The 27551-nt window shown below is 42.0% G+C and overlaps 1 protein-coding gene across 3 annotated transcripts in view; it reads left to right on the plus strand.

Annotated features, from left to right (window-relative positions):
- The window catches only part of ptcd2 (pentatricopeptide repeat domain 2), a 37466-nt gene that overhangs the window by 370 nt on the left and 9545 nt on the right, over positions 1–27551 (plus strand). For 2 of the 3 annotated variants that reach the window (XM_080189236.1, XM_080189237.1), the window contains exons 2-6: positions 3255–3347; positions 5866–5995; positions 10801–10918; positions 22332–22410; positions 24150–24241. In XM_080189236.1, the coding sequence (XP_080045362.1) occupies positions 3255–3347; positions 5866–5995; positions 10801–10918; positions 22332–22410; positions 24150–24241 (512 nt within the window). Of the gene's footprint in view, positions 1–3254; positions 3348–5865; positions 5996–10800; positions 10919–22331; positions 22411–24149; positions 24242–27551 lie in introns of those variants that run through there. The other variant, XM_080189238.1, reaches the window with a different exon arrangement.

Raw genomic sequence — 27551 nt, forward strand, 5'->3', positions numbered from 1 at the left:
TGGGCATTGTAGCTCCAAGCTGCCGCTTAAGGGTCCTGTCCAGTTTCTCCATCTGATTTCAAAGTTCACATCCAAGTGAAAATGAGGGATCCTGTGCAACACTGTCTTATCCTGTGCTGTCATGTGGAATGAGCTCCTCAAACAAAAATGATTTCTTAGTCTGTAAAAAGGACAAGATACACAATGCCTTTCCCCACTATGTAAAAATCTATAAGCTCTGACCAAGGTCATCCTGACTCAAGAAGTTGGCTCAATTCTCTGCACAGATGCTCTTAGACCTGCTGAAATTTTTCAGCTTTCTCTGTTTTGGATACAAAAATCATTTAATTTGAAGATGCAATGCTGATAATATTCCCTGTTGAATCTTTAAGTCTTTATCTGTGTTACCTTTACTACATACTAAATCCAAACTGTTCTTTTCAGGAGTGGAGACAAAAAGATCCACTGACCAACATAGTCCAAGGGACATTAAGCTGTTAATGTTTGCTAAGAAACAAGTGAGAAATGGAACATGTTCCTCCATTGCCACTGGTTCAAAGTCCTGGAAGGAAGCCCTTTCCTAATTGCACTCTGGGTGTTCCTACAACTCATGGACTGCAGTGGTTCAAGAAGGACAGTTAGGGATGGGCAATGAATGCTGACATAGTCAGCAATGCACACATCCCAAGAATGAAAAAGAAGAGGCATGATGGGCCTGCATGTCATTTTCTGCCTGTCAATTTTGTGTGTTCTAAGCTTGCACTTGGGAAATTGTACATGGTGTCACATTTGGGGAATTGGGCTGCACTTCTTGCAGAGTCCCTTGTCTAAGGACCTTGAGTAAGCAATTAATGAGTGAGCCTCATATTGGATTTGATGTTAACACCTAGAGAAACAAAAGGCTGGAACGCAAATTGTTGCGGATAGGCTTCCCACCCCCTCAGGCAAATATCCATCCCATAACTGACCAAGAAAATGAGAGGTTTGTTATGGCAGCCACTAAAAAGTCTGATCTGGTGCAGTGACAGAATATAAAGCAAAAAGAAAAGGCCTGACAATTGTATAGCATCCTGATGCCCCAAAGCACAGCCAATGAAGTATTTTGTTTTTGCAGTGTAGTCACTGAGGATGATTTTATCTTTATTTGTAAGTGCTGGGTGGACAAAAGTTTCAGATTTGTCTTTTGGGTATGTTTTCAGGCCCCCCACCCCCACCCCCACCCCCACCCCCACCCCCATATACACTCAGCCTGCAAAATTTTGAGTAAATCTGTTGCTCGCTGCAGAATCCTGTGGGTGGGGTTTAATGTGCCCAAAGCCCTGCAGAGGGAGGTAGTGTGCATATGCATGCTCTGATGCTGCACGTGCGCGTTAGCAGCAGCAGGGGTCTGACAGAAAAGAGAGAGAGCTGTCAGGCCCCTGCTAGTGCAGGCTGCCTGAAGTAGCTCCTCTCCCCGTGCAATCAAGGGGGACCACGGCCTGAGATACAGCTCCTGCCGACCTGCCTGCCAAACCGATCATGGACCCCCCCCCCCCCCCCCCCCCCGGCCACCAATCGCTGCAGTGTGCCAGCAGGCCCCCTCTCCCTCCCCCCCCCCCCCCCCCCCCGCCAATCGCTGCAGGCCCCCTCTGCCCATTAACCTCTCCTCCCATTAGCCCCTCCCCTGGCATTGCCCAGGTGGCAGACTGGCACTGTCCAAGAGGCCCCCTCCCCTTGCCCTTGGGCTCTCCAGGAAGCCTCAATGGCCTACAGTTCCACCAGAGAGGCCAAGTCAACTGCTCCCCATTCATGGGGAGTATATCTATTCCTCGCCAGCGAGAACTTTTCCCAGTGAGGTTATGAAGTGGGCTGAGCCCAGGTGATTGAGCGCTGGGCTTGCTAAGCAGATGTAAAACAGCATTAAAATAAACTTACATACATTAACCATGCTCCACCTTACCGCTGCATCACCCTCGAAAACAGGTGCAATGTGATGGTATAATGGCTTCCACTGTTTTAACATAGGAGGATTCTAACACAGCAAGCTTGCACAAACAGCAATTGTAATGTTGGTGGAGGAATAATTCTTGGCCAGAATTCTTTCCCTGCTGCTTTTTGAAATAAAATTGATATTTTGCACCTACCTGAGAAAGCAGACTCAGTTTTACATTTCATCCAAAAGACGACACCTCCGACACTACAGCACTCCCTCAGTATGGCACTGGAGTATCAGCCAGGTGAACATTATACCAGCTAAGCCATGGCTGACATGCTAACCCTGCAGAGGGAACCCCATGGAGCTGGACAATGGAGAGGAGGCTGGCGTGGATAACTGACTCTGCAAAGAACCCAGCACAAGGAGATGTATTGGACCATAGCCACAGTGGCAGAGAATATCATTGTGGTGCTGTTAGAAGGATGGAAGTTGAACTGGAGGAATTCCAGTAAGGTGTTTAAAGAGAGTTGGGCAGAGGCCTGGTGGATGTCAATAAATATGTTGAGCTTGCAGTGAAATGGAAGACTATATGCGGTCAGTAGTTGGCAAGGCTGGAAGGTTTGGAAATGGGATTTATTTGAGGAGGCTGAAGATGGTGATTTCCAAAGGAATGGTGGTTATGGTCAGCTAGCATGGGAGTCAGTCAGGCAGTGGAGTTTGATGATCAAGCTACAAGGATTGCAAAGAGGTGGATCGGATGGACAAGAAGTTTAGCGGAAAATAGAGGGTAAATTGTGGGAAAAGATGGAAAGAGCGATTTCACACAGGTTATAAAAGGCAATTTTGCCAATAGACTGGAGCTGGTAGCTGCTGAAGGGGAAGGAAGACAGCAGGTGTTTATTTTAATTAAGTTCCTATGGCTCTAGTAATGCTCAATGGTTTATTAGCTGAAGGGCATTACACAGTGAGAATCCATCCATTCGTGTTTAAAATGTTAGGTTCATTGGACTGTTAAATATTTTTCTAAGCTACTGGAGCTGTGAACACTACACAAATTTGTCTTAGTAAATGCACGGTACAGCTGGAAACGTAAAGAAAAGAGTTTTTTGAAAAGTGTACACCTTTGATATATTATCCTTTTGGGAACGTTGAAAATTTGAAATCTGAACAACAAATGCTGAGATCTCCCTGCAGCTCAGGCAGCCTCTGCCGGCAGGGAAACTGGAGACAGATACGTTCTGTGTTGTAAAATGGATTTCTGAAATTTAAAGGGAAGTTTAATGGTGCAGCATGACTTATATTGGCAAGCAATGTATTATGTTAGTACAAACATAAACCTCTCTTCATGTTCTATTTGCAGTGAAGCGATATTTACTGTCGGACAATGTGATTCGTTTGGTGGAGTTTCAACAGAAGAAGGTTGCAATTGCAAACCAAATGTATATTAGTAGAGGTAAGTTGTACCAGCCTTGTGTTTGCCTTTCCCCAATAGAAGTATTTGGTGAAGGTAGTTGAGTGTCTGTCATTGAATGGAATGCTTGTTCAAAGGGGATGTCTGATTTATTATTCAACTTTTAATACTTTGGGCAAGTATTATTACTAAGAATTATTAGTGATAAAGTTATTATGTCATGAACTGTTCATTAAACTCACTGCTTGAAATGGATTTGCATCCTGCCCCTGCCTCTTTTTCATTGTTCTCACAGTTCGTCATTAATTACATGTGGTCCACAGCACCTCCTAAGCTAAGGGGGATTGGGGAAACTAAATACTGTTTTTTACTCCTGATTGCTCTGTCAATAATCCGTGTTGATGTCAGATGTGTTCAGATCAGATTGAGCCCTGGTGGCTTCCATGGTTGGATAGATAGCCTGTTGACAGCTGTGTTGAATATCATTTGGTTGAGGTACAGGAGGGCTGACAGCAGCTGTGAGACATTATCCTGTAAAGAGGCATATATCCAGAAGAATTGAGAAAATCTGTCAGGGGGAAGTAAGTAACCAACTCTGGTTTTAATTAACGTGCAGGAGCTTGGCTCTGCAAATGGATTGAGTAATCATACCTGCCTTTGTGTAGTCTGACCCTTTTTCCAAGGCGTTAGTCTCCTCCAGACGGCTATGTGACTTTTCTCCTTTTTGGACTTTTCACCTCCCTTGAGAGATTAATAAACTTGGTGTACTTGATATGTTGGATTTTTTGCTGAACGTAACAGGAGCCAGGATTTTATCAGCACAGATAATTGCATTTGGCCTGTACAGGGATCGAACCCATGACCTTGGTGTTATTAGCACCACGTTCAAACCATCTGAGCTAACTGGGTGGGCAGATAGTTGTTGTCAGTTCCCCCTAATTTATTGCCTTTGACTGATAATATGGAAAGCAATAGAGTCAACATTAGGTGTTTGTGCTCTGCTTCAACATTTTATTAATCAAACGTTGAAAACATAAGAACCTCAGGAGGGATAACAAAATATTAAATGGAAAAAGGAGAGCTTTTTTTAAATCTGTTCTTGGGATGTGTGCATCACTGGCCAGGCCAGGTTTATTGCCCAGCATTAATTGCCCTTGAGAAGACGGTGGTGCACTGCTTTCTTGAACTGCTTAAGTTCCTCACCCACAGTGCTGTTAGGAAGGGAATTGCAGAATTTTGATCCAATGACAAATGAAGGAACAGCAATATAGTTCCAATTCAGAATGGTGAATGGCTTTGTGGGGAGCTCGCAAAAAGTGGTGGTGTTCCCTTGTCCTTCTTGATAGTGCAGATTGTGGCTTTGGAAGCTGGAAAAGTTAGAATGAGAAGGATTGTTTCCTTTCTCATTAAAGTGTTCTTAATAATCGATTTTGAAAATATATTGATATGCTTTACAGTGCCCTGTGCTGGAAGACCTACTTCCCTATAACATAGTTATAACATTCTCTTCAGATTAATTCCTAAATTCTGTGCTTGGAAACTCAATAATTATATACAGGTGAGTTATCCTCCAACTCTCTAGGTGGGCCACGGTGTGATTCGTCCACCCGCCCTCAGCTGATGGGTTTGAAGGTCCCAGTGCTATACTTAAACACCACTCCAGCACACTCCTATCACTCGCTCCAGCCACTTGTCTTTACCAGACCTTGCAGGAGTCCTGAGGAAAAGGCTAGCAGCCTCAAGGAGAAGTCTGTTCCCCGATTCAACCACCTTCCCTTTGAGCCTATCACTTGGACCTCTACCCACTACACCTGGAGTCTTCATCCATCCTCTTTCAGATAGACACTGGTGTGTGGTAGCAGAGGGGAGACGAGATCCTGTCCTCCTCAATCCTAGGCTCAGTACATAATCGTGACGGTGACATAGGAGGGTCCATGGATCCAGTAGCATGGTACCGTCTATGAAGACCAACTCGATATGGAGATGGTGGGCAGGAACCAATGGAGCAAAGGCTTTGCTGAACTCATCTAGAAGCCTCTGGTCAACTGAGAATCGTAGAATTGCTACAGTGCAGAAAGAGACCATTTGGCCTATCAAGTCTGCACCAAATCTCTAATAAAGCATCTTGCCCACACTGCCCCATCCCTGTACCTCCTTGCATTTACCCTGCTAATCCCTCTAACCTGCATAGGACCATCTTGTGCACAGCACTAATGGGTTTGACGCTGACATGGTTTCCCACTGGCATGGCTTAGGATTGGAAGGCCTGACAGGACACTGATGGACAACTGTTTTAATGAACATTTATGAGATGCAAATGATGTTCACACCACCAGCCAGCAGGAAGAGTGACTCACCATTAATCTGCCATTGGGAGAATTGCAACGTGATTTTACACCGTGGGTTTCCAACGTGTTGGCTGCCCATTGAGGTGGAGGGCGGGCGAGGGTGATTGGGAGAATTCCACGCATGATATATTTCACTTTGCTACTTATTTAAAGTTTACATATTTTTGCTTATCATTTACTTTAAAGACTAGAACCATTTTTTAATTTTACAGATCAATATTTCAACAGCATTGAAGAGAAATTAAAAAACAATGAGTTAATCCTCAAAGATGATTTAAAAAGGTTGTTACATTTGTGCCAAACACCAGCGGAAGTCGAAGTAGCGAAGAATATAATTTACAGGTATGTTACTTAAAAATACTATTACACCCAATAAACATGCATTTTTATTCCTGACTAAGGCAAACAGTTTATATTGAGTTCTATTTAAATTTCCCATTTTCTTACTTCACTTCCTTATTATATTAATGACTTTTAGCCAGTCTTCAGATGTAAAACAAACTCTAAATTCAATCTTAGTGTGAAAATACTCAGCAGGACTGGCAGCATCTGGAAAGAGTGAAATAGAGTGAATGTTTCAGATTGTTCACTCCTTCTAACGAAAGGGAACGACTTGACAATAAAATAAAAGCAAAATACTGCAGTTGCTGGAAATTCTAGATAAACATAACAGACATGGCAGCATTTGTGGAGAGTTGAACACAGTTAACATTTTGAGTCTTTGCAACTTTCCTTCTCTGTTTCTGTATTCACAAGGACTGTCTGATGTGCTGAATATGTCCAGCATTTTTGAATTTGGTATAATTAAAGGTTGATTGGCATGATAAATTGCCCCTTAGTGCCAGGGGGATTAGCAGGGTAAATATGTGGGGTTATGGGGATAGGGCCTGCGTGGGATTGTTTTTGAAGCAGACTCGAATGGGCTGAATTCTCCTCCTTCGCCATAGGGATTCCATGAAATATATTCCACCCTCCTCCCCATCTATCACTTCAATACTTCCTTGCATTATAGCAGTTGCAGTTATGTTCATTAAATATCATACTAATAACTGTAGAAAAATAATGCTACTGCACTATCGTTGGTTTAAATAGGTTAAGCATTTCACTGACAGACTTGAGTTCCGGTCTGGCTATAATGGATGTTCATAGATTTAGCAGGAATTGTAGGCGTTACACTTATTTGTGATGCATGTGGTGCTGTTTAGATGTGTTTAGAATGTAAGGTGCAGTATACGTATTAGTTCATGGAGGCTGTAAGTGAAGGTATACAGGGTGCAGTTTGCTAAAAAGAATTTGATGACTCTTGAGATGATAACTTCTGTTCTGGACACAGTTTCTGCCATAAGTCATCATGGGGCTAGAAAAAAACCCCAGTCTACTGGCATTCAAAATGGATTCTCCCACAGAAAGCAAGCAAACACACAGCTCCCCTCAAAGCCTTCCCGGTCAACTTTCTTTACAAACTGGACAGTACAAATGTTGATTTTTTTTTAATCTGTGGAATATGGGCCAGGCCAACATCCCTCGTTGTCCTTGAACTGAGTGACATTTCATTTAAGAGGGCATTTAAGAATCAACCACCTTGCTATGGCTCCAGAGCCAGAGCAGGTAAGGGGAGGCACATTTCCTGCCCTAAAGGACATTGGGGAACCGGATGGGTTTTTATGACAATTGGCAGTGGTTTCATGGTCATCAGTAGACTTTTAATTCCAGATATTGAATTCAAATTTCACCATCTGCCATGGTGAGTCTTAAATCTGGGCTCCCAAGGGATTAACCTGCGCCTCTGGACTACTTTCCTGGTGGCAATACAACTGCACCATAGCCTCCCCTGTGAGCTTTTAGTGTTGAATCCTCTGTACAGAATGCCTGGCAAATCTTCAGCGATGTTGCTAGGAGCTTTGTTGAAGCAGTAATCCTGCTTACTGACCCGTACGTTTGAACTTCTATGCTCCCGCAGTGAAAGAAGTTAACTTTGCTGCTGAAATCTGCTTGCCTCTCAGCGTCCCCTTTTTTGTCTCATGAAGCAATCATTGCCGTGCTCTCCCATGGAGGTAGAGGTTGGAACTGGTAAAAAAAATTCCTCTCCCTGCACCCGCCCCCCCCCGGCAGGAATGGGGAGGGGAGCTACCAGCTTGTACCCAGTGTAAACCCAGCCCAGCTTACCCCAATCCTCCCTGTCCGCGTTTTACCTGATCGGTAGACCTACTTCTCCTGCAGTACCGACAACAAAAGGTCTATAGATAAAAACTTGTATCTGGACTGGGGGAGTGCGTTGGAAGGTAGGTCTGCTGAGGAGCAGTGGAGGATCTTTAAGGAGATCTTTCTTGGTGCTCAGCAGAAATTTATTCCGATGGTTAAAAAGGACAGTAGGAAGAGAGGTAATAAGCCGTGGATAACGAAGGAGGTGAAGGAAAGTGTTAAATTAAAAGCGGAGGAATTTAGAGTAGCTAAGAGTAGTGGGCGAGAAGAGGATTGGGAAAGGTTTAAATGTCAACAAAGATTGACAAAGAAGTTGATAAAGGAGGGTAGGAGAAGCTATGAGGCTGGGCTAGCACTTAATATAAAAAAGGATAGCAAGAGTTTTTATAAATATATAAAAAGGAAGAGGCTGGCTAGGGTGAACGTTGGTCCTTTAGAGGATGAGAAAGGGGAGCTAGTGGTAGGGGATGGGGATATGGCTAAGGTCTTGAATAACTTTTTTGTTTCTGTCTTCACGGAGGAGGACGTGAATAATTTGCCGGGTGTTAGCGATGGAAAGGTGGTAGGACTGGAGGGTCTTAATGACATTACTGTTACTAGAGAGGTGGTGCTCGACAGACTGGAGGGGCTGATTGTGGACAAGTCCCCAGGACCGGATAGAATGCATCCGAGGGTTCTGAAAGAAATGGCGGAGGTGATAGTGGATGCCTTGGTGGTTATTTTCCAGACGTCGCTGGATTCCGGGGAAGTGCCGGAAGATTGGAAAACGGCTAATGTTACGCCGTTGTTTAAGAAGGGTGCCAGGCAAAAGGCGGGGAATTATAGGCCGGTTAGTTTAACGTCTGTGGTAGGTAAAATGTTAGAATCCGTCATTAAGCAGGAAATTGCGAGGCATCTTGAAGGGAATTGCTTGATAGGGCGGACGCAACACGGTTTCATTAAAGGGAAGTCGTGTCTGACAAATTTACTGGAGTTCTATGAGGATGTGTCTAGGGCAGTGGATAGAGGAGAGCCGGTGGATGTGGTCTTTCTGGATTTTCAGAAGGCGTTTGACAAGGTACCTCACAAGAGGTTATTGCAGAAGGTCAGGGGACATGGAGTTGGGGGTAGGGTGTTAGCGTGGATAGAGGATTGGTTGTCAAATAGGAGGCAGAGAGTGGGGGTCAATGGGTGCTATTCGGATTGGCGGTTGGTGACTAGTGGGGTGCCCCAGGGGTCGGTGCTGGGGCCTCAGCTATTTACCATTTATATAGATGATCTGGAGGAGGGAACCGAGTGCAGGGTGTCGAAATTTGCTGATGACACCAAGATTGGGGGAAAGGCAAATTGTGCGGAGGGTGTGGAGAGTCTGCAGAAGGATCTAGATAGGCTGGGCGAATGGGCCAGGAAATGGCAAATGGAATTTAATGTTGGCAAGTGTGAGGTGGTCCACTTTGGTAGGAAGAATGGTAGGAAGGACTATTACTTACGTGGCGAAAAACTGCAGCAGGCGACGGTGCAGAGGGACCTCGGGGTCCTTGTGCATGAGTCGCAAAAACCCAGCTTGCAGGTGCAGCAGGTGGTCAGGAAGGCGAATGGGATGCTGGCCTTCATAGCGAGGGGGATTGAATATAAAAGTAGGGAGGTCTTGCTGCAGCTGTATAGGGCATTGGTGAGGCCGCAGCTGGAGTACTGTGTGCAGTTTTGGGCGCCGCACCTGCGCAAGGATATTTTGGCCCTGGAGGGAGTGCAGAGGAGGTTTACTAGGCTGATACCGGAGTTGAGGGGATTGAGCTATGAGGAGAGGCTGAATAAACTAGGCTTGTACTCGTTAGAGTTTAGAAGAATGAGGGGAGATCTCATTGAGACGTATAAGATGATGAATGGGATGGATAGGATAGAGGTGGAGAGACTCTTCCCGCTCAAAAAAGACAGTAGGACTAGGGGGCACAGCCTCAAGATAAAGGGGAGGCGGTTTAGAACGGAGTTGAGGAGGAACTTCTTCACTCAAAGGGTGGTGAATCTCTGGAATTCTCTGCCCGTTGAAGTGGTGGAGGCTGCCTCGCTAAATATTTTTAAGAAGCGGGTTGATGGGTTCTTGATAAGAGAGGGGATTAAGGGTTATGGGGAGAGGGCGGGAAAGTGGAACTGAGCCACAACAGATCAGCCATGATCTTATTGAATGGCGGGGCAGGCTCGAAGGGCTAGATGGCCTACTCCTGCTCCTATTTCTTATGTTCTTATGTTCTTATGAATATGGCCACATAACTGTGGATTTGTCATAAACACTCAACCAATCATTAATTGCCTTTTGTGATAAGAAAATGTAAAATATTATTTGGAACATACAAATTCCTCAGCTATCTATTCACTTCTTTGATTTTCTGGGAGACAGCAAAGAAAAATATTTTCCTACACTGTTTAATATTGTCCGCTCATGGAATCATTGCTACATTGGTGTTCAGACAGTCTTGCCATTGTGCAGATAGAAGAATGGTGATGTAAAATGGATTAATTGAATTTTTCTCTGCGTTTGGCACAACAGTTGCCAACGGGTAATTAGTAATTTAATTCCAATCATGGACACTGCTTTCATTTTGTATAATTTACTGACATTAATATCACAATTAGGGCGGCATGGGAGCACAGTGGTTAGCACTGCTGCTTCACAGCACCAGCAATCCGGGGTTTGATTCCCAGCTTGGGTCACTGTCTATGTGGAGTTTGCATATTCTCCCCCTGTCTGCCTGGGTTTCCTTCGGGTGCTCTGGTTTCCTCCCACAATCTGAAAGAAATGCTGGTTAGGTGCATTGGCCATGCTAAATTCTCCCTCACTGTACCTGAACAGACACTGGACTGTGACGACTAGGGAATTTCACAGTAACTTCATTACAGTGTTAATGTAAGCCTTATTTGTGACTAATAAATAAACTTTAAAGTGCAGTACTCTTCTTGTTTGTCTATAGATACCATGCTGAGAATAGAAATATGGCATTTGGGGAATTCAAGTTTGGTCCTCTATTTATAAGACTGTGTTATGAGCTGGGCTTAGAAGACACTGCAGAAGAGATGGTGAAAGACCAGGTAAAGTTTTCCTGACGAGGATCGATAGAGTTTTGTTTGAAATGAATATCGAGGGAAATAGAGAAAAGGGAGGGGGGGGGTGAAACGGAATTGAACACACCTTTCCTAAAGATGAGTCTTCCGAGAGTCTTTGGAACAGTTGTTAGAGCATATTTACTGGCAAAATTCTTTCATATTCAAAAGAAAAACTCTTTCCAAAAGTTAATTACAATGTTAATACCAAGTGTGAATGTGTGTGCAATATAATATATATAAGTAAACTTAAACTTGTATGCATATAATGTTTATTTTCTTGTATGTCTACTGTTAAATTTGTTTGGTAATCAAAGCCCAGAGCTAACACTTTTGTTCTAATGTACCTGAAAGATGGAAGGAGGATTTGTAGAAGCACTGATCGAGATTAAAACAATCTTGATCCACCTTTGCATCTGGTGTGTCCAAACCGTCAGGATAATAAATTAAAAATGTCATTGTTGTTATCAAACTGGCCTACAGAATGGGGCATGATCGTATAATAATAATGTATCTGGATCAGTGCTCACCTCATCCAGGAACATGAGTTAAAATCCCTGCATGGTGGTGAGAGAATTTGAAGGTTTATAACAATTTATAACAAAGAAAAAGTCTAGAATTTAAGAACTGGTATTGGGAAAGTGATCGTAAAACTGTTGGACTTATGAAGTATGCATTAGGAGCAGGAGTCGGCCACTCGGCCCTCTGAACTTGCTCCACCAGTCAATATGACCACGGCAGAGCTGATTGTAATCTTTCACCCCCTTGTTAATCAAGAGTTTATCTCGTCCTGAATAAAAATATTCAAAGACTCTACTTCCACCGTCGTTTGAAGAAGAGAGTTCCAAAGACTCTGAGAAAATAATTTCTCCTCATCTCTGTCTTAATCGAGTGACTCCTTATTTTTTAAACAGTGACCCAACTGGTCGCTCATCCCCTTCAGGAAAAGAAACCTGTTGTCCTCACCTGGTCTGGCCACTCAGTTATGGCAAACTGCTCCATGAATTTCATTTCAGAATAAAGGCCCACTACCAACTTCACAGGGCAAGTAGAGACGGAATCTCAATGCTAGCCTTACCTGCAAAACCAACAGTCCAACACAGTTTAATATTGTGAAACAGGCTTCTTGTGCGAGACCCTTAACTGATTGCCTGCTGTTACCACTAATCATGATGTGGAGATGCCAGCATTGGACTAGGGTAAACACAAAGCCCTGAAAGCTAGTGGCGTTTGCTACCAAATAAACCTGTTGGACTTTAACCTGGTGTTGTGAGACATCTTACTGTGATTACCACTAATGACAGACCTGGAACCAATTGCCTTGTGTCCGTTCCAGGCACAACCCATAGTTGGGTGTATTTTGTACATCAACATTAAGAATTTTATTTATGCAACATAATTCTTTCTGTATGAAACGCTTTCAAACTTTTAAGAGATCTGATAAGTGACTGTACAGACACGAGATATTTTCTTTCTCAATTAGCTTCATTCCCATTCCTTCTGACCAACTTCCCTCAATTGGAGAAACATGTTTAGCAAATGATGATTCGTTGTTCTCCGGGAGCATAAAGCTGTAGGAGGAAAGCCTGCTTTGAAATATAGCAGGAGCTTGAATTTATAAAGTGTCTTTAATGTAGTCTAACGTCCCAAGGCGTTTCTATGGGTGTCAGTGGGGTGTTTGCACTGCCTGTTCCCAAAGTGCAAATCTCCCATCGCTGATGGCAACACTATTGTAACTCTGCCAGATTCACTAGGGCTGACATCCTGAAAAACCTGCTAAAAACCATAGCTTTCCTACGTGCTAATCTTGCTGAATGTGGCAGGTTTGCCCTGGGCTTGCTGCTTGCCGCACAAGACCTGTCCTTCAGTAATTTGCAGTGAAATTGTCCCGCTGGCATCAATACAAAAGCATGTTCAATATAGTCTACTTTGCCGTCAGTCGATTTGTTCAAAACAATCCAACTCTCAGCAATGTTGAAGTCACTGCTATTTTAATTGGCAATCAAGCCTTTAACCCCAATTATTGATATTTGGTTCAGAACAATTCACACTTTTAAATGAATGTTAATTTACCTTTCCACACACATTTACATGGGATAAAAAGTTGTTGAGCAATCTCTTCTAAATATTTTCCTTGAGATTAAACTGAATATTGGTTCATTATGTCATGATTTTTGTTGGTTTTAATGTTTTCTTTGACCTGTGTATAATTTCCTTGTCAACCAGCTTCCTATTGTACTAATGTACATAGACCTTGATAAGAAGAAACTGCTAACGTTGCCCCCACCCCCGCCATTTCCCTTAATCCCTTTAGCCCCAGGATCTATATCTAATTTCTTACAGAAATCACACATTTTGGCTGAACTACTTTCTGTGGTAATGAATTCCACAGATTCACCACCCTGTGGGTGAAGAAATTTCTCCTCATCTCAGTCCTAAAAGGTATACCCCTTATCCTCAAACTGTGACCCCATTGTTCTGGACTTCCCCACCATCGGGAACATTCTTTCTGAATCTACCCTGTCTAACCCTGTTAGAATTCTATAAGTTTCTATGAGATCCACCTTCACTCTTCTAAACTCCAATGAGTTAATCCTAACCAACTTGGTCTCTCCTCATATGACAGACCTGCCATCCCAGGAAGCCGTCTGATAAACCTTTGCTGTACCTCATTTTTAGCAAGGACATCCTTTCTCGGATAAGGACACCAAAACTGCACACAACACTCAAGGCGTGGCCTCACCAATGCCCTATACGATTGCAGCAAAACATCTCTATCCCTATTCGCAAATCCTCTTGCTATGAAGGGCAACTTACCATTTGCCTTCTTTACTGCCTGTTGTTTCTGCGCGTGTACTTTCAGTGACTGATGCATGTGAATACCAAGGTCTTGCTGAGTATCCACCTCTCTCAATTTACACCCATTCAAATAATAATTTGCCTTTCTCTTATTGCTACCAAAGTGGATAACGTCACATTTATCCACATTATACTGCATCTGCCATGCAGATGATCTTTCACTTAGTCCGTCCAAATCACGCTGAAGCATCTCTGCATCCTCCTCACAGCTCACCCTCCCATCCAAATTTGTATCATCCACAAATTTGGAGATAATACATTTAGTTCCTCCTTCCAAATCATTAATATGTAATGTGAATAGTTGGGTCCTAACACAGATCCCCATGGAATGTCGCTAATCAGTGTCTGCCAATGGGAAAAAGACACATTTATGTCAGTTCTTTGCTTTCTCTCTGCTAACCAGCTTTCTATCCATCTCAAGACACTACCTGCAAACCCATGCACTTTAACTTTACAGAGTAGTCTGCTAAGTTGAAAGCCTTTTGAAAATCTAAATAAGCCATATCCACTGGCTCTCCCTGGCCAATTCTGCGGTTACATCCTCAAAGAATTCCAATAGATTCGTCAAGCATCATTTCTCCTTTGTTAATCCATGTTGACGTTGTCTGATTACACCTTTGCTTTCCAAATGCTGTGCTATGATATCCTTGATAATGGACTCGAGCAGCTTCCCCAGTATTAACTCTCTGGCTCTCTGGTCTATTGTTCCCTGTTTTCTCTCTACCTCCCTTTTTTGAATAGCGGGCTTATATTAGCTACCTTCCAATCTGTAGGAACCAGTCCAGGGTCCAAAGAATTTGGAAAATGACCACCACTGAATCTACTATTTCTAGAACCACTTCCTTAAATACGCTGGGATGAAGATTATCAGGACCTAGCGATTTATCCACCTTCAATCCTATCATTTTCCCCAAAACCATTTTTCTACTAATGCTGGTTTCCTTCAGCTCCTCACTAAAACTTGTTTCTATCAGAACTTCTGGTACATTGTTCATGTCTTTCTTTATGAAGACAGAAGCAAGGTATGAATTTAGTTCTTCAGCCATTTCTTTGTCCCCCATTAAGAATTCTCCCATTTCTGACTGTAAGGGGCCTGTCAATCCTTTTTTCTTTACATTCCTTTGGAAATTTTTACAGTCAGTTTTTATATTCCCCGCTTCCTTACTTTCATACTCCTTTGTTATCAATCCCTTGGTCATTCTTTGCTGCATTTTAAACTGCCCCCAATCCTCAGGTCTATTGCTTTCTCTTGCCAATTTGTATGCTGCTTCTTTGAATCTAATACTGTCTCTACTTTCTCTTGTAAGCCATGGTTTGGCCACAGTTCCCTTTCCACTCTTGCGCCAAACAGGAATAAACAACTTTTGGAGTTCACCTATTTGTTCCTTGAATGCCTGCCATTGCCTGTCCATTGTGCTTCCTTTCAGTAGTGTTTCCCAGCCCATCATGGCCAATTCAAGTCTCATACCATCAGAGCTACCTTTATTGCGATTCAGGACGCTGGTCTCAGAATCAACTGCATCACTATCCACCTTATCAAAGAATTCTATCATGGCACAGAATTCTGTTATATAACCCATGATCTGAACATTGTCTTTGTTGATGCTGTTTGACCTGCTGTGAGTTCCCAGGTATTTCTGTTTGAGCTGTATTATACTATGGGTTTATTTTTGCAGAGGGCTGTCAACAGTATCATTACAAATTAATTGATTACTGGGAGAAAATAAAGTTTTAGTAAGTATATTTTCGGATATCTTGCAGTAAATCAGTGAAATTGAGCTGACGGTACATACAAAGCAGCACAAGGTTATTTGATGCTCCATGGTTACTGCATGCACTGGATTGTAATTGAACAGAATGTTATTATCTGATTCCTAGCCTTCAAGCCTAAATCAATTTAGATTCCAGTTTCCATCCCTCGCACCCTCCAGCAACAGAATTATCGAGACTTTCTAGCAGACTTCCCACTAGGTGGCAGTTTAATTCATAATTGAAGCATAGCCTCTGATCTCATTGTTCCAGTTTAATTCCATTTCATCAGCACTCCATACAGACACACACACACTTAAAAAGAACAAATTCTAATATACCGCATGTGTGGTCTCCCTAGAGTACTGTGTAAAGAATAATAAAAGGCAGACTGTGAATTACCAGACGATTGAACAGTTCTGATAATATCATTAAATGTGAAAGTAGCTCATTTGCGTCTTAAGAATTTTAATGCAAATAGAATTTCATTTCTTTTGAATGTTTATGCAACAAACCTGCTCAGCAAGACGGGCAAATTGGCATAGGTGAAGGTTTCAGAGAGATTACTGCAAGGCATCTGAGTCAAGACAAAGGAGTCAGATTGGCACAGCAGCCTTGATAAATCTTCACAGACATGAGCTGTTCACATCTACTGCTAGTGGAAGGTTCTGTACCTCCAGAGAGATGAAATGATCTATCTTTCATGTGAAAGTAAAACATCTGTCTGCCCAGTTGGTCGGGAAATGAGCCACAAACAAAGAATAGAATTGTGGAATCCCTACAATGCAGAAGGAGGCCATTCAGCTCATCAAGCTGGCTCCAACAACAATCCCACCCAGACCCTATCGCTTTAACCCCACATATTTACCTTGCTGATCCTCCTGACACTAAGGACAACTTAGTATGGCCAATCCACCTAATCTACACATTCTTTGGATTGAGAGAAAACCAGAACACCCAAAAGAAAGCCATGCAGACACAGAGCGAGACAGTCTCCCAAGGCCAGAACTGAACCTGGGTCCCAGGTGCTGTGTGGCAGTAGTGCTAACCACTGTGCTGCCCCAAAGAATGTCATCTGTAGCTGAGCAACCTCTTAGAAGCAAATTAAATTTTGACATGGGGTTCTGCTGTATTATAAAGAAACCACATCAATTATTTTGAAATAAAATTCAGAAGATACCAAAATTCATTAGAAACCAGCAAGAAATAGATGCTTTAATGATTCGGTGCATAAAATTAATTCCTGGCAGTTTGGCACACAGTCATACCTAGCAGAAAGGAAGATGGTTGTCGTTGTTGGAGGTCAATCTTTTCAGTCCCAGGACATTTCTACAAGAGTTCCTCAAGGTTGTGTCCTAGGCCCAACCATCTTCACGTGCTTCACCAATGACCTTCCTTCGCACAAAATCAGAAGTACGGATGTATGATTGCTGATGGAAGTGAATATTCAGGCCTGGATCACAGAGGCGGAAAATTTTCCTGACACCGCAAACCCAACTCAGAAGAAACTTCCAGAATGGTCCAATTCTTGTTCAAGGGGTGATTGGCAGGCGCATGCTGAAATCAGTTCCACTCTCCCCGGAAACATTATGGGGGCTGTAGACCTATAGGAGCTGCTGAGTGTCAAGCAGGCAGTTGAAAAGATCCATCTCAGTCCTTTGGGATTTTGTCTCAGTTATAATAACAGTAAAATAGAAAAAAGCCCTCCAGCCCTTCCACATCACACCCCCATACATTTCCCATACCTCATCCATGCCAATATATACTATGCTACCTCACTCCCATGGCCCTTCATAGCTCTTATGCCAACTTAATGCTAACCTACAATTCCCTCATCCCTTTGTAGCCCATATACCAACCTAGTGCCAGCTCATGCCCCTCACCCACCAGCCTTTGTACTTACATCCTCTATGCCTACTCATTCAGTATCCACTATGGGCAGGTCTCAGGAGCCGTGCTGAGATTAAATAAAATGAAGTTCCCAGTGTCTATTACAGACTTCATTATGTTAAAGAAACAATCTTACTGATAAGAAACTAGTCAATGCATTTAAATTCCTTTGAGAACTTAATTCAGTATAAAAACAAACATATGTATTTGTAGCCCAAGGATAGTTAACCTTTATAACCTTTATGTCAAAATGAATTTACAGGCCATTAACCATGATAATGACAGGTTGTGGAAGCAGTCATGCAATATTCATCCTATAAATATAAGCCACAGGTTTCTGTCAATAATCATGTTTGAAATTGTGAGCACTGTTTTCAACTCAAAGGTGCTTGGTTTTTTTTATTCAAAATTTAAAGAGCTGGGAATTCAAATAACCTGACAGCTTGACAGTTCCACAGAGCTTATCTTTTTTTAAGCAGATTAATATCTACTTTTAACAATCCCAAATGAATACCCATCCTCCTCCAGAAGAGTACATGATTTCTGCAGAGAACTCTGGTAGCTTTCAACAGTTCCCTCACATTCGTAAATCCCACTGATTGCATTTCAGAAACATTGGTGACGAAAATTGCTTTGGAATGAAGGCAGCTTTGCTGCACTTTTAAAAATATATACCAGTGATAAGAAGAGAAAGTCTGCTATGGTCTGCCATGCTTTTAAAAAAAGAGAAAGTCTGCCATGGATATCTAAGGAAATAAAGGAAGGTATCAAATTGAAAAAATGTGTACGAAGTGGCAAAGATTAGTGGGAACCTAGAGGATTGGGAAATCTTTATAGATCGGCAGAAAGCCATGAAAAAAGCTATAAAGAATGGTAAGGTGGATTATGAGAGTAAACTAACTCAGAATATAAAAACAGATAGCAAAAGTTTCAACAAATAATATAAAACAAAAAAAGTGGCAAAAGCAAACATTGGTCCTTTAGAGGATGAGAATAAGGATATAATAACTGGAAATGAGAAAATGGCTGAGGCATTGAACAGATATTTTGTGTTGGTCTTCACAGTGGAAGACACAAATAACATGCTAAAAATTGATGACAGGAAGGCTATGGCAGGTAAGAACCTAGAAACTATCATTATCATGAAAGAGGTAGTGTTGGGCAAGTTAATGGGGCTAAAGATAGACAAGTCTTCTAGTCCTGCTGGAATGCAGCCCAGGGTACTAAAAGAGAAGGCAGGAGAAATAGCAAAAGTACTAGTGATAATTTATCAAAATTCGCTGGACTCTGGAGTGGTTCCCGCAGATCGGAAAACAGTGAATGTGACACCACTGTTTAAAAAAGGAGGTAGACTAAAGGCAGGTAACTATAGGACGGTTAGTTTAACTTCTGTAATAGTGAACATGCTTGAATCTATCATCAAAAAAGAAATAACAAGACATCTGGATATAAATTATCCCATTGGTAAGACACAGCCTGGATTCATGAAGGGCAGGTCATTTTTGACTAATTTGGTGGAATTCTTTGAGAACATTACATTGCAGTGGACAATGGGGAACCTGTGGATGTGGTGTATCTGGATTTCCAGAAGGCATTTGACAGAGTGCCACACCAAAGACTGCTACATAAGATAAAGGTGCACAGTGTTACGGGTAATGTATTAGCATGGATAGAGGATTGGTTAACTAACAGAAAGCAAAGAGTGCGGGTAAATGGGTGTTTTTTATACATTTCTATAAGATCTCCCCTCATTTGTTGGTGATCAGTGATGAGTGGTGTGCCTCAGGGATCAGTGTGGGGACCGCAATTGTTTATGATTTACATAAATGATTTGGAATTGGGGACCAAGTGTAGTGTGTCAAAATTCGCAGATGGGTGGAAGAGCAAAGTGCAGAGGACACTGAAAGTCTGCAAAGGGATATAGATAATCTAAATGAGTGGGCGAGGGTCTGGCCAATGGAGTACGATGTTGCTAAATGTGAGGTCATCCATTTTGGTAGGAATAACTGCAAAATGGACTATTTTATCAAAATGATAAAAAATTGCAGCATACTGCTGTGCAAAGGGACCAGGGTGTCCTTGTGCAGGAATTTCAAGGAGTTGGTTTGCAGGCGCAGCAGGTAATTAAGAAGGCAAATGGAATTTTGTCCTTCATTGCTCGAGGGATGGAGTTTAAAAACCCCCACCAAAATTATGTTGCAGCTGTATAAGGTGCTCATGAGGCCAGTACCTGGAGTACTGTGTATAGTTTTGGTCTCCTTACTTAAGAAAGGATATACTGGCACTGGAGGGGATGCAGAGGAGATTCACTAGTTTGACTCCGGAGTTGAGAGGGTTGGCTTATGAGGAGAGACTGAGTAGAATGGGGCTATACTCATTGGAATTCAGACAAATGAGAGGAGATCTTATAGGAATGTATAAAATTATGAAGGGAATAGACAAGATAGAAGCAGGGAAGTTGTTTCCATCAGTGGGTGAAACTAGAACTAGGGGGCATAACCTCAAAATAAGGGGAAGCAGATTTGGGACTGAGTTGAGAAGGAACTTCTTCACACAAAGCGTTGTGAATCTGTGGCATTCCCTGCCCAGTGAAGCAGTTGAGGCTACCTTATTGAATGTTTTTAAGGCAAGATTAGATAAATTTTTGAACAGTAAAAGAATTAAGGATTATGGTGAACGGGCGGGTAAGTGGAGCTGAGTCCACAAAAAGATCAGCCATGATTTTATTGAATGAAGGAGTAGGCTCGAGGGGCCAGATGGCCTACTCCTGCTCCTAGTTCTTATGTGTTGCTGCCTCTGTGAAATGCAGACAAAGGTCCTGCCCCCACTCCCAACCCCACACTCCCATCTTGGCAAAAATGGTGGATGCTAGATAGAGGGGCAGGATTTCTGGATTTGGGGCTCCAGCGCCATTTTTGCTAAGGTGAGGAGTTCTTTTGTCTCTTCAGCTGCTGAAACAATCTGTGCCTGCATGCAGCAAGACCTAGCCAACTTTCAGACCTGGGCTGAAAAAATGATAAGCAACATGGGTGCCATACAAGTGCCGAGCAATGATCCTTGCCAGCAAGGGAGAATTTAGTCATCTCCTCTTGACATTCAGGCATTACTGAAACCCCACCATCAATATCCTGGGGGATACCAATGGCCAGCTACATAAAAAACCATAGCTAGAAGAGCACATCAGAGGCTGGGAATTCTGCAAGAAGTAACTCATTCTGACTTTCCAAAGTCTGTTCACTGTCTACAAAGCGCAAGCCTGGAATGTGATTAAATAATTCCTACTTGCCTGGATCAGTACAGCTCAAACAACACTTCAAGAAGCTTGACAGCATCCAGAACAAAGCAGCAAGCTTGATTGACACACCATCCACTGCCTTAAAAATTCACCCCCTCCACCACTACAATGCAGCAACAGCATTGTATACCGTCTACAATATGCACTGCAACAATTCACCAAGGTTCCATCGACAGTACCTTCCAAATCTATGACCTCTCTCGCTTAGAAAAACATGGGAAACGGATGCATGGGATCACCACCACTTTTGAAAGCTCCCCTCCAAATCTCACACCATCCTGACTTGGGACTATATTGCTCTTACTTCACTGTGGTTGAGTCAAAATCTGGAAACTTCCCCACAGCACTGTGGGTGTACCTTAATCAGGTGGACTGTGGCAGTTCAAGAAAGTAGTGCACCACAACCCTTCTCCTGGGCAATTGGAAATGGATAATAACACTGGCCGTGCTGCGATACCCACATAAATTAATTGAAGTCAAATAGACCAAGGAGATTTCTTGTCTAAACATAAACGATAATTTTTGGAATGTTATATTTAAAGTGCAAGATTAAATTATGTTGATTGACAAAAGTCACATTTGTGAAGTGCTTTTTCCTGAATGGTTGAAAATTCAAACATACTCCTTATCAGAAGAACTTACAAGTACTTAAATTTTGTTTCCCCCTTTATACCACAGAAAATTATCTATGATAGAATTTGAATTGATTAATTTCTGTGTTATATAATCCTGTATTTTGAACAAATTTATTTAATCATGTTACTAATTTCTGAAATAAATAGGCATCTTGTGCGGTTGGAATAATATGTTGCACCAAACATTAAGCCTGCATATTTTGTTGCAAGATAAATGGATAACTTAAGTGCCAGAGAACCTGACGTTACAATAGAGGTTGGTTAATTGACGCATGGAGCTGCTCCCTTCATGACCACATAGTGTTGTATTTTGTTGGATACTGTACACCTCGTTTCTTACCCATGCCGGCCTGTTCAATCAATTGTACGTACTTGAGTTGATGAAACGTTTGAAATTTGAGCATGATTTTAATACAAGTTGAAATGGAATTTAATTTAAAATGCAAAACAATCTTCTGGAATGAAGTTTAAAGTTTATTTATTTGTGTTTTTGCATTAATACTGCAATGAAGTTATTGTGAAAATGCCCTAGTCGCCACACTCCGGTACCTGTTCAGATATACGGAGGGGGAATTTAGCATGGACAATGCACCTAACCAGCATGTCTTTCGGACTGTGGGTGGAAACCAGACCACCTGGAGGAAACCCATGCAGACACAGTGAAAACGTGCAAACTCCACACAGACAGTGACCCAAGCCAGCAATCAAACCTGGGTCCCTGGCACTGCGAGGCAGCAGTGTTTCCAATGTTTTTGGAAGAATATATTTAAATCCTCACGGTATTGCTTCTCCATCTTTTATTAGCTGTTTACTAATGATTACTGTATGATTCTTTTTGAAGTCAGTCATAGCTATATGAATTTCCTGCCCTTCCTCCAAAACCACCTCCTTAGGGTTGGGAAAATTCTGCTCAATATGTGCCCATAATTTAATTCTTCTCGTGACGAATAAACTTCACTTTTTTTGACTGTAGAAGCTGAAGGGTTTCTTCTCTGATTCAACTTCTTTCAACATTGTTATGGATATGCTGTTTATGAAGGAAAGCTATGAGCGTAAGTGAACTTTGACAAACCAGAATACTTTATAATGTGTGCTGATCAAAGATTTTTATTGTTGAACATGAGTGATTGTTTCTTCATTGGCCTTATTCTGTGGTAGTGAGAGACCCAGGAAAGTGCAGATGTGTTTTCAAATTATTGGAAACTTGTGCCCATAATTATCTAACTGGTGCCTGACCATGGAATCATCCTTGTATATCAACAATCATAATGATACAGTCACAAATCATTACACTCCTGAAGGCATAGTGGAGTGATTTACAATTTTCAAAGCATCCAAGTAATGAATTGATTATTGTATGTAAAGTGATATGGACATTTCAGCAAATTGTGAGAAAGAGGAGGAGCATGTTAAAGCTATCTAAGTGATTGTTTACCAGAGCATGAGTTATGTAACTTTACCAAGTACGGTTTTGTAAACCTTCCTGTGGTAATAGCATCTACTGGAAACCAATCTATACTTCAGTAATCCTGGAAATAGACTCATGTCAAAGCTCTTCATTTTGCACTCATCAGGATATTTGCTAGAATACCAAAGACTATTAATACCGAGTATCCTGGTGAGTACAAGATGAAAAACTTCAGCATGTCCCTTTTTTCAGCGATGCTCAGTTTCTGTACTAACAACTATTTAAATTTATAGTTGTTTCTGATCTGTTAACTTGTCCTGTCCCAATACCTGATGAAAAACGTCCCAAATTTCTTTCGATTACAAACATTTATAATCTAAAAGTTATTATTTGTTTAAGGGAAAAATTAAACCCAACAGATGTTGCAAATCAAGTAGTCATTAAGGAAGAATTTGCATTTATAAAGTGTCTTATTATATTATTGGGATATCCGTACGTGCTTACTGGCCCATTGAGGTTTTTAATGTGTAATAACCGTTATGAAGGCAAACATGGCAACCATATTGCTCTCATAAATAATAAATCAGTTGAATGAACTTAATTGGCAATATTTTCTGAGGGTAGAATGCTGGACGGGGTACTGGGAGAACTCTTTGCACTTGCTGGATGAGTCTTGGGATATTTAACATCTAATTGAATGAATGCAACAGATAGATGGTAGTTTGGTTTTGTGCTTCATCTGAAAGACATGAATAAGTTTTTTCATTTATTTGTGTCACAAGTAGGCTTACATTAACACTGCAATGAAGTCACAGTGAAAATTCCCTCATTGCCACACTTCGGCACCTGTTCGGATGTACTAAGGGAGAATTTAGCATGGCCAATGCACCTAACCTGCACGACGTTCGGACTGTGGGAAGAAACCGGAGTGCCTGGAGGAAATCCACACACACACTGGCAGAACGTCCAGACTCTACACAGACAGTGACCCAGGGCAGGAACTGAACCCAGGTCCCTGACACTGTGCGGCAGCAGTGCTAACCACTGTGTTGCCATGCCACCCTGAATAATACAGCACTCCAACTCTCAGTCTTTTATTGTACTGAAGTCTCTGCCTAGATTACACCTGGAAAAAAGTAGATTGCACACAACCAGATACAGAGAGTAAGGAGAACGTTGTGGGATTTTAGGTAATATCAGAGAATGAGGCATGTTTAATCCTGCGGGGTAATTACTATTGGTATAATGCATAATGATAATGTGATTACTTCAAATTGAAGTGCCAATTAAATTATATGTCATGCCAGTGTTAATTCAATAATTTCTGTCTTTGCTCTTTGATATGGTGCTGTTATTATTCAGTGTTAAATTTTATTTGATTAGGTGCTTTGGGAGTTCTTCTAGAAATGAAAAATCAAGGAATAAAATTTAGTAAAGACACTTACACGCTGGCATTTGCTGTCTGCTACAAAATGGTAAGTGATTTTTAAACATGTCAAGCTTTAAGTTTGTTTGACAGTTCTCCACTAATGCTAATAAACATATTTATACCTTGGTTTATCTGTGTCAACTGAAGCTGTAGATAGAGGCACTGGAAGAAAGCCATCACTCCTAAAGATCTGAATGCAGAGAATTTGGTCAATAAACAGAAAGCATTCTCATGCACAGCCTGTGTAAAAGCAAATGAAGAAACAACTGAAACCTGTTAATGCCCTGACCATGTGTGGGGATGTTGTTATTAAACAATGCTCATTCATTCATCTTGGTTTCCTCTTAGTAGCCTGTGAATAGTGGAGGGCTGTGCGTAACTATGGACTTGTACTCTAGTCATAGGCACTTCCCTGTTGGTATGTAAGGAATAAAATTGGGACATGGAGAGAAAAGGTAGAAGGGATGTGGGCTATATAAATACCCGATGAGTACTTTATACCAAGAGACTTAGTCACTTATATGGCAAAAAATCTTACTGCTCTGTTGCAAACATCTAGATCTTCTACAAAGACTCTAATCTGTAAATCTATAACCCTGGTTTAAGCTCTAACTGTAAGCCATTTTCGACTTGAATCATCTACCCGAACAAATACAAGTCTAAGAAGTATCTACCCGAACAAATACAAGTTTAACTTAACATTTCATTATAAGGTACACAGTGTGTGTTAATTGGGTACGTGGATCAACACTTGAAGTGCTGTACCTTGCAAGGCTACGGGCCTGGTACCGGAAGATGGGATTAGAATGGGTGGCTAGTTATTTTATTTTTTAGTTTTCAGCCAGCACAGATGAAAGGGGCTGAATGGCCTCTTTCTGCACTGTAACCTTTCTATAGTCCTTAGACTGACTGCATGCATTTTGATAGGCTTGAATATACCATATTCAACGCATTATCAACACATTTTTAATTTGTTGCCAGGACATTAATCTAGTGTAGCAATTGGGGGAGGCAATTGCCTCATGGTATTATCGCTAGACTATTAATTTAGAAACTCAGCTAATGTTCTGGGGATCCGGGTTTGAATCCTACCACGGCAGAAGGTGGAATTTGAATTCAATTTTAAAAAATCTGGAATTAAGAATCTACTGATGATCATGACCATTGTTGATTGTCAGAAAAACACATCTGGTTCATTAATGTTCTTTAGGGAAGGAAATCTGCCATCCTTACCTGGTTCCAGAGCCACAGCAATATGGTTGGCTTTCAACTGCCCTCTGAACAAGAACAACTAGGGATGGGCAGTAAATGCTGGCAAGCTAGCAACACCATGTCCCACAGATTATGTTTTTAAAAATCCAGTGAGTGATTTCAATAAGGTATGGTAGATTCCACCAAGGCTGTACCATTATTTTCTCCTTGAGAATGAACCTATGTTACTACTTCTATTCCTCTACTAATTTCCCATATTGTTTAATTATATTCTTCAGGCAGACATCGAATACCCTTTTAAAAATAACTTATGGATTTTCTTTCCAGAACAATTTGTGACAATCCATTCCACATTGTCACCATCTTCTGTTTATATATTTTTTCTGGCCTCCTATTAATTCTTTTTGTGATCATTTTAAGTTTGTGATGACTGATTTCATCCCACTGACCAGTGAAAACTATTAACCAGTATTTGATGACCTGTATAGATCACCTTTTTCTCTTCTCTGTTGTGGTGGGTCACTGCAGGCAGATGTAAATAGGGTTGATAGGTGAGCAGACAAATGTTGTGTTATTTCATGGCAAGATGACCCCAACACTACTTCTGTCCAGAATGATTTATCCACATACCTCTGTTTTCCAAAATTTTTGAAATGTCTTCAGTTACAAGTTGAAGATGGAAGACTCATTTTTTTTTGAAATAAAATAAAACCTGAGGGAATTTCTAGCTCATCATTAACACTGTGGGCATGTCCAATGCTGTAACAAAGTCAATGTCTGCCCAGTGATGAAAATATTGTAACACTTGTTTGGCAGGCAGCAAGAAAGAGAAAAGCCTATTAATATCAAATCCACAGAGAGCAGGGTGGCACAGTGGTTAGCACTGCTGCCTCTCAGTGCCAGGGATCCAGGTTCAATTCACTTGGGTCACTGTCTACGTGGAGTTTGCATGTTCTCCCCATGGCTGCGTGAGTTTCCACCAAATGCTGTGGTTTGGACTGTGGGAGGAAACCACAGTCTGAAGATGTGTGGGTTAGGTTGATTGACCATGTTAAATTGCCCCTTAGTGTCAGGGAGACTAGCAGTGTAAATACGTGGGGTTACAGGGATAAGGCCTGGGTGAGATTGTTGTCATTGCAGTCTTGATGGACCAAATGGCCTTCTGATTCTATTCTACGGGGGGGGCGATCTCCCATCTTGGAGAATCGCAGGTCGGCCATTTAGCGGGATTTATGTCCCAGCTCCAGATATCTGCAACATCTGAGCTGCACTGGAAAGCGGTGGAACACAAGGTAAATACTTTGAATCTGTTTTTAATCTTATTTTAATCGGGTATTGGGCAGTGCCAAGGGTGCAGGGCCTCGGGAGTGGGGCCAGCTGGTGTGGGACTTGGGGCGCAATCTATGGGGATGGCGGGGTCTCACTACCATTTTGCATTGGGATCGGTCGAGAATGGAGGGAGGTGAGCAATCGAGGTGGCTTGGGGAGTGGTCAGTCTCGGGGGCGGGGGGGGGCGGGGCGGGTGGAGATCGGGATGCTCTGGAATGGGGGGAGGGATGTTGGGGTTGGCCTGGGAATGCTCGTGGGGGCTGCAGTTGGGCTGCGGAGGTGTCGGGCAGTACTGAGAGAGTCCCGGGTTGGCCAGCGAACGGGAGGATGACAGATTGGGGCCACTGCACATTTGCAGAGACCCAAAGCTGTCAGCCTCCAGAGTGAATAGCGCCACCCCCCCCAGGCTTTTAATGATATTCACGATTGTGATCTCTGCATTGCACAGAGTGTGGGAGATTCAAGTTTGGAGTTGCTCTGAAAAACCTGGCATGATTTGAACCAGTTTTCCCACAAATTTGACACTTAGAACATTTTCTGGGTGAATTACGGCCTATGATTCTATGACTGGATGGCCTCACTGTGATGGAGGCCAACTTCTTAGAAACCAAGGAACGAAGACAAGTTGCTAATCATCAACAGAAATGTGACAAATATCATTACTAGTGTTATATGTACAGTTTTTAGCTGGAAGACACACATTCAATTTATATGTATTTTTCCTTAATCTTCAGTTGTTATTTTGCCTCTTCTTGCAATCCAATCACCTGAATGTCCTCTCTTCTACGTATCATTTTGAACAGAGAATGTTGACC

The sequence above is a fragment of the Carcharhinus amblyrhynchos genome, chromosome 5 (assembly GCF_965287045.1).
Source record: "Carcharhinus amblyrhynchos chromosome 5, sCarAmb.v2.hapA, whole genome shotgun sequence".
Classification (NCBI taxonomy): Eukaryota; Metazoa; Chordata; class Chondrichthyes; order Carcharhiniformes; family Carcharhinidae; genus Carcharhinus; species Carcharhinus amblyrhynchos.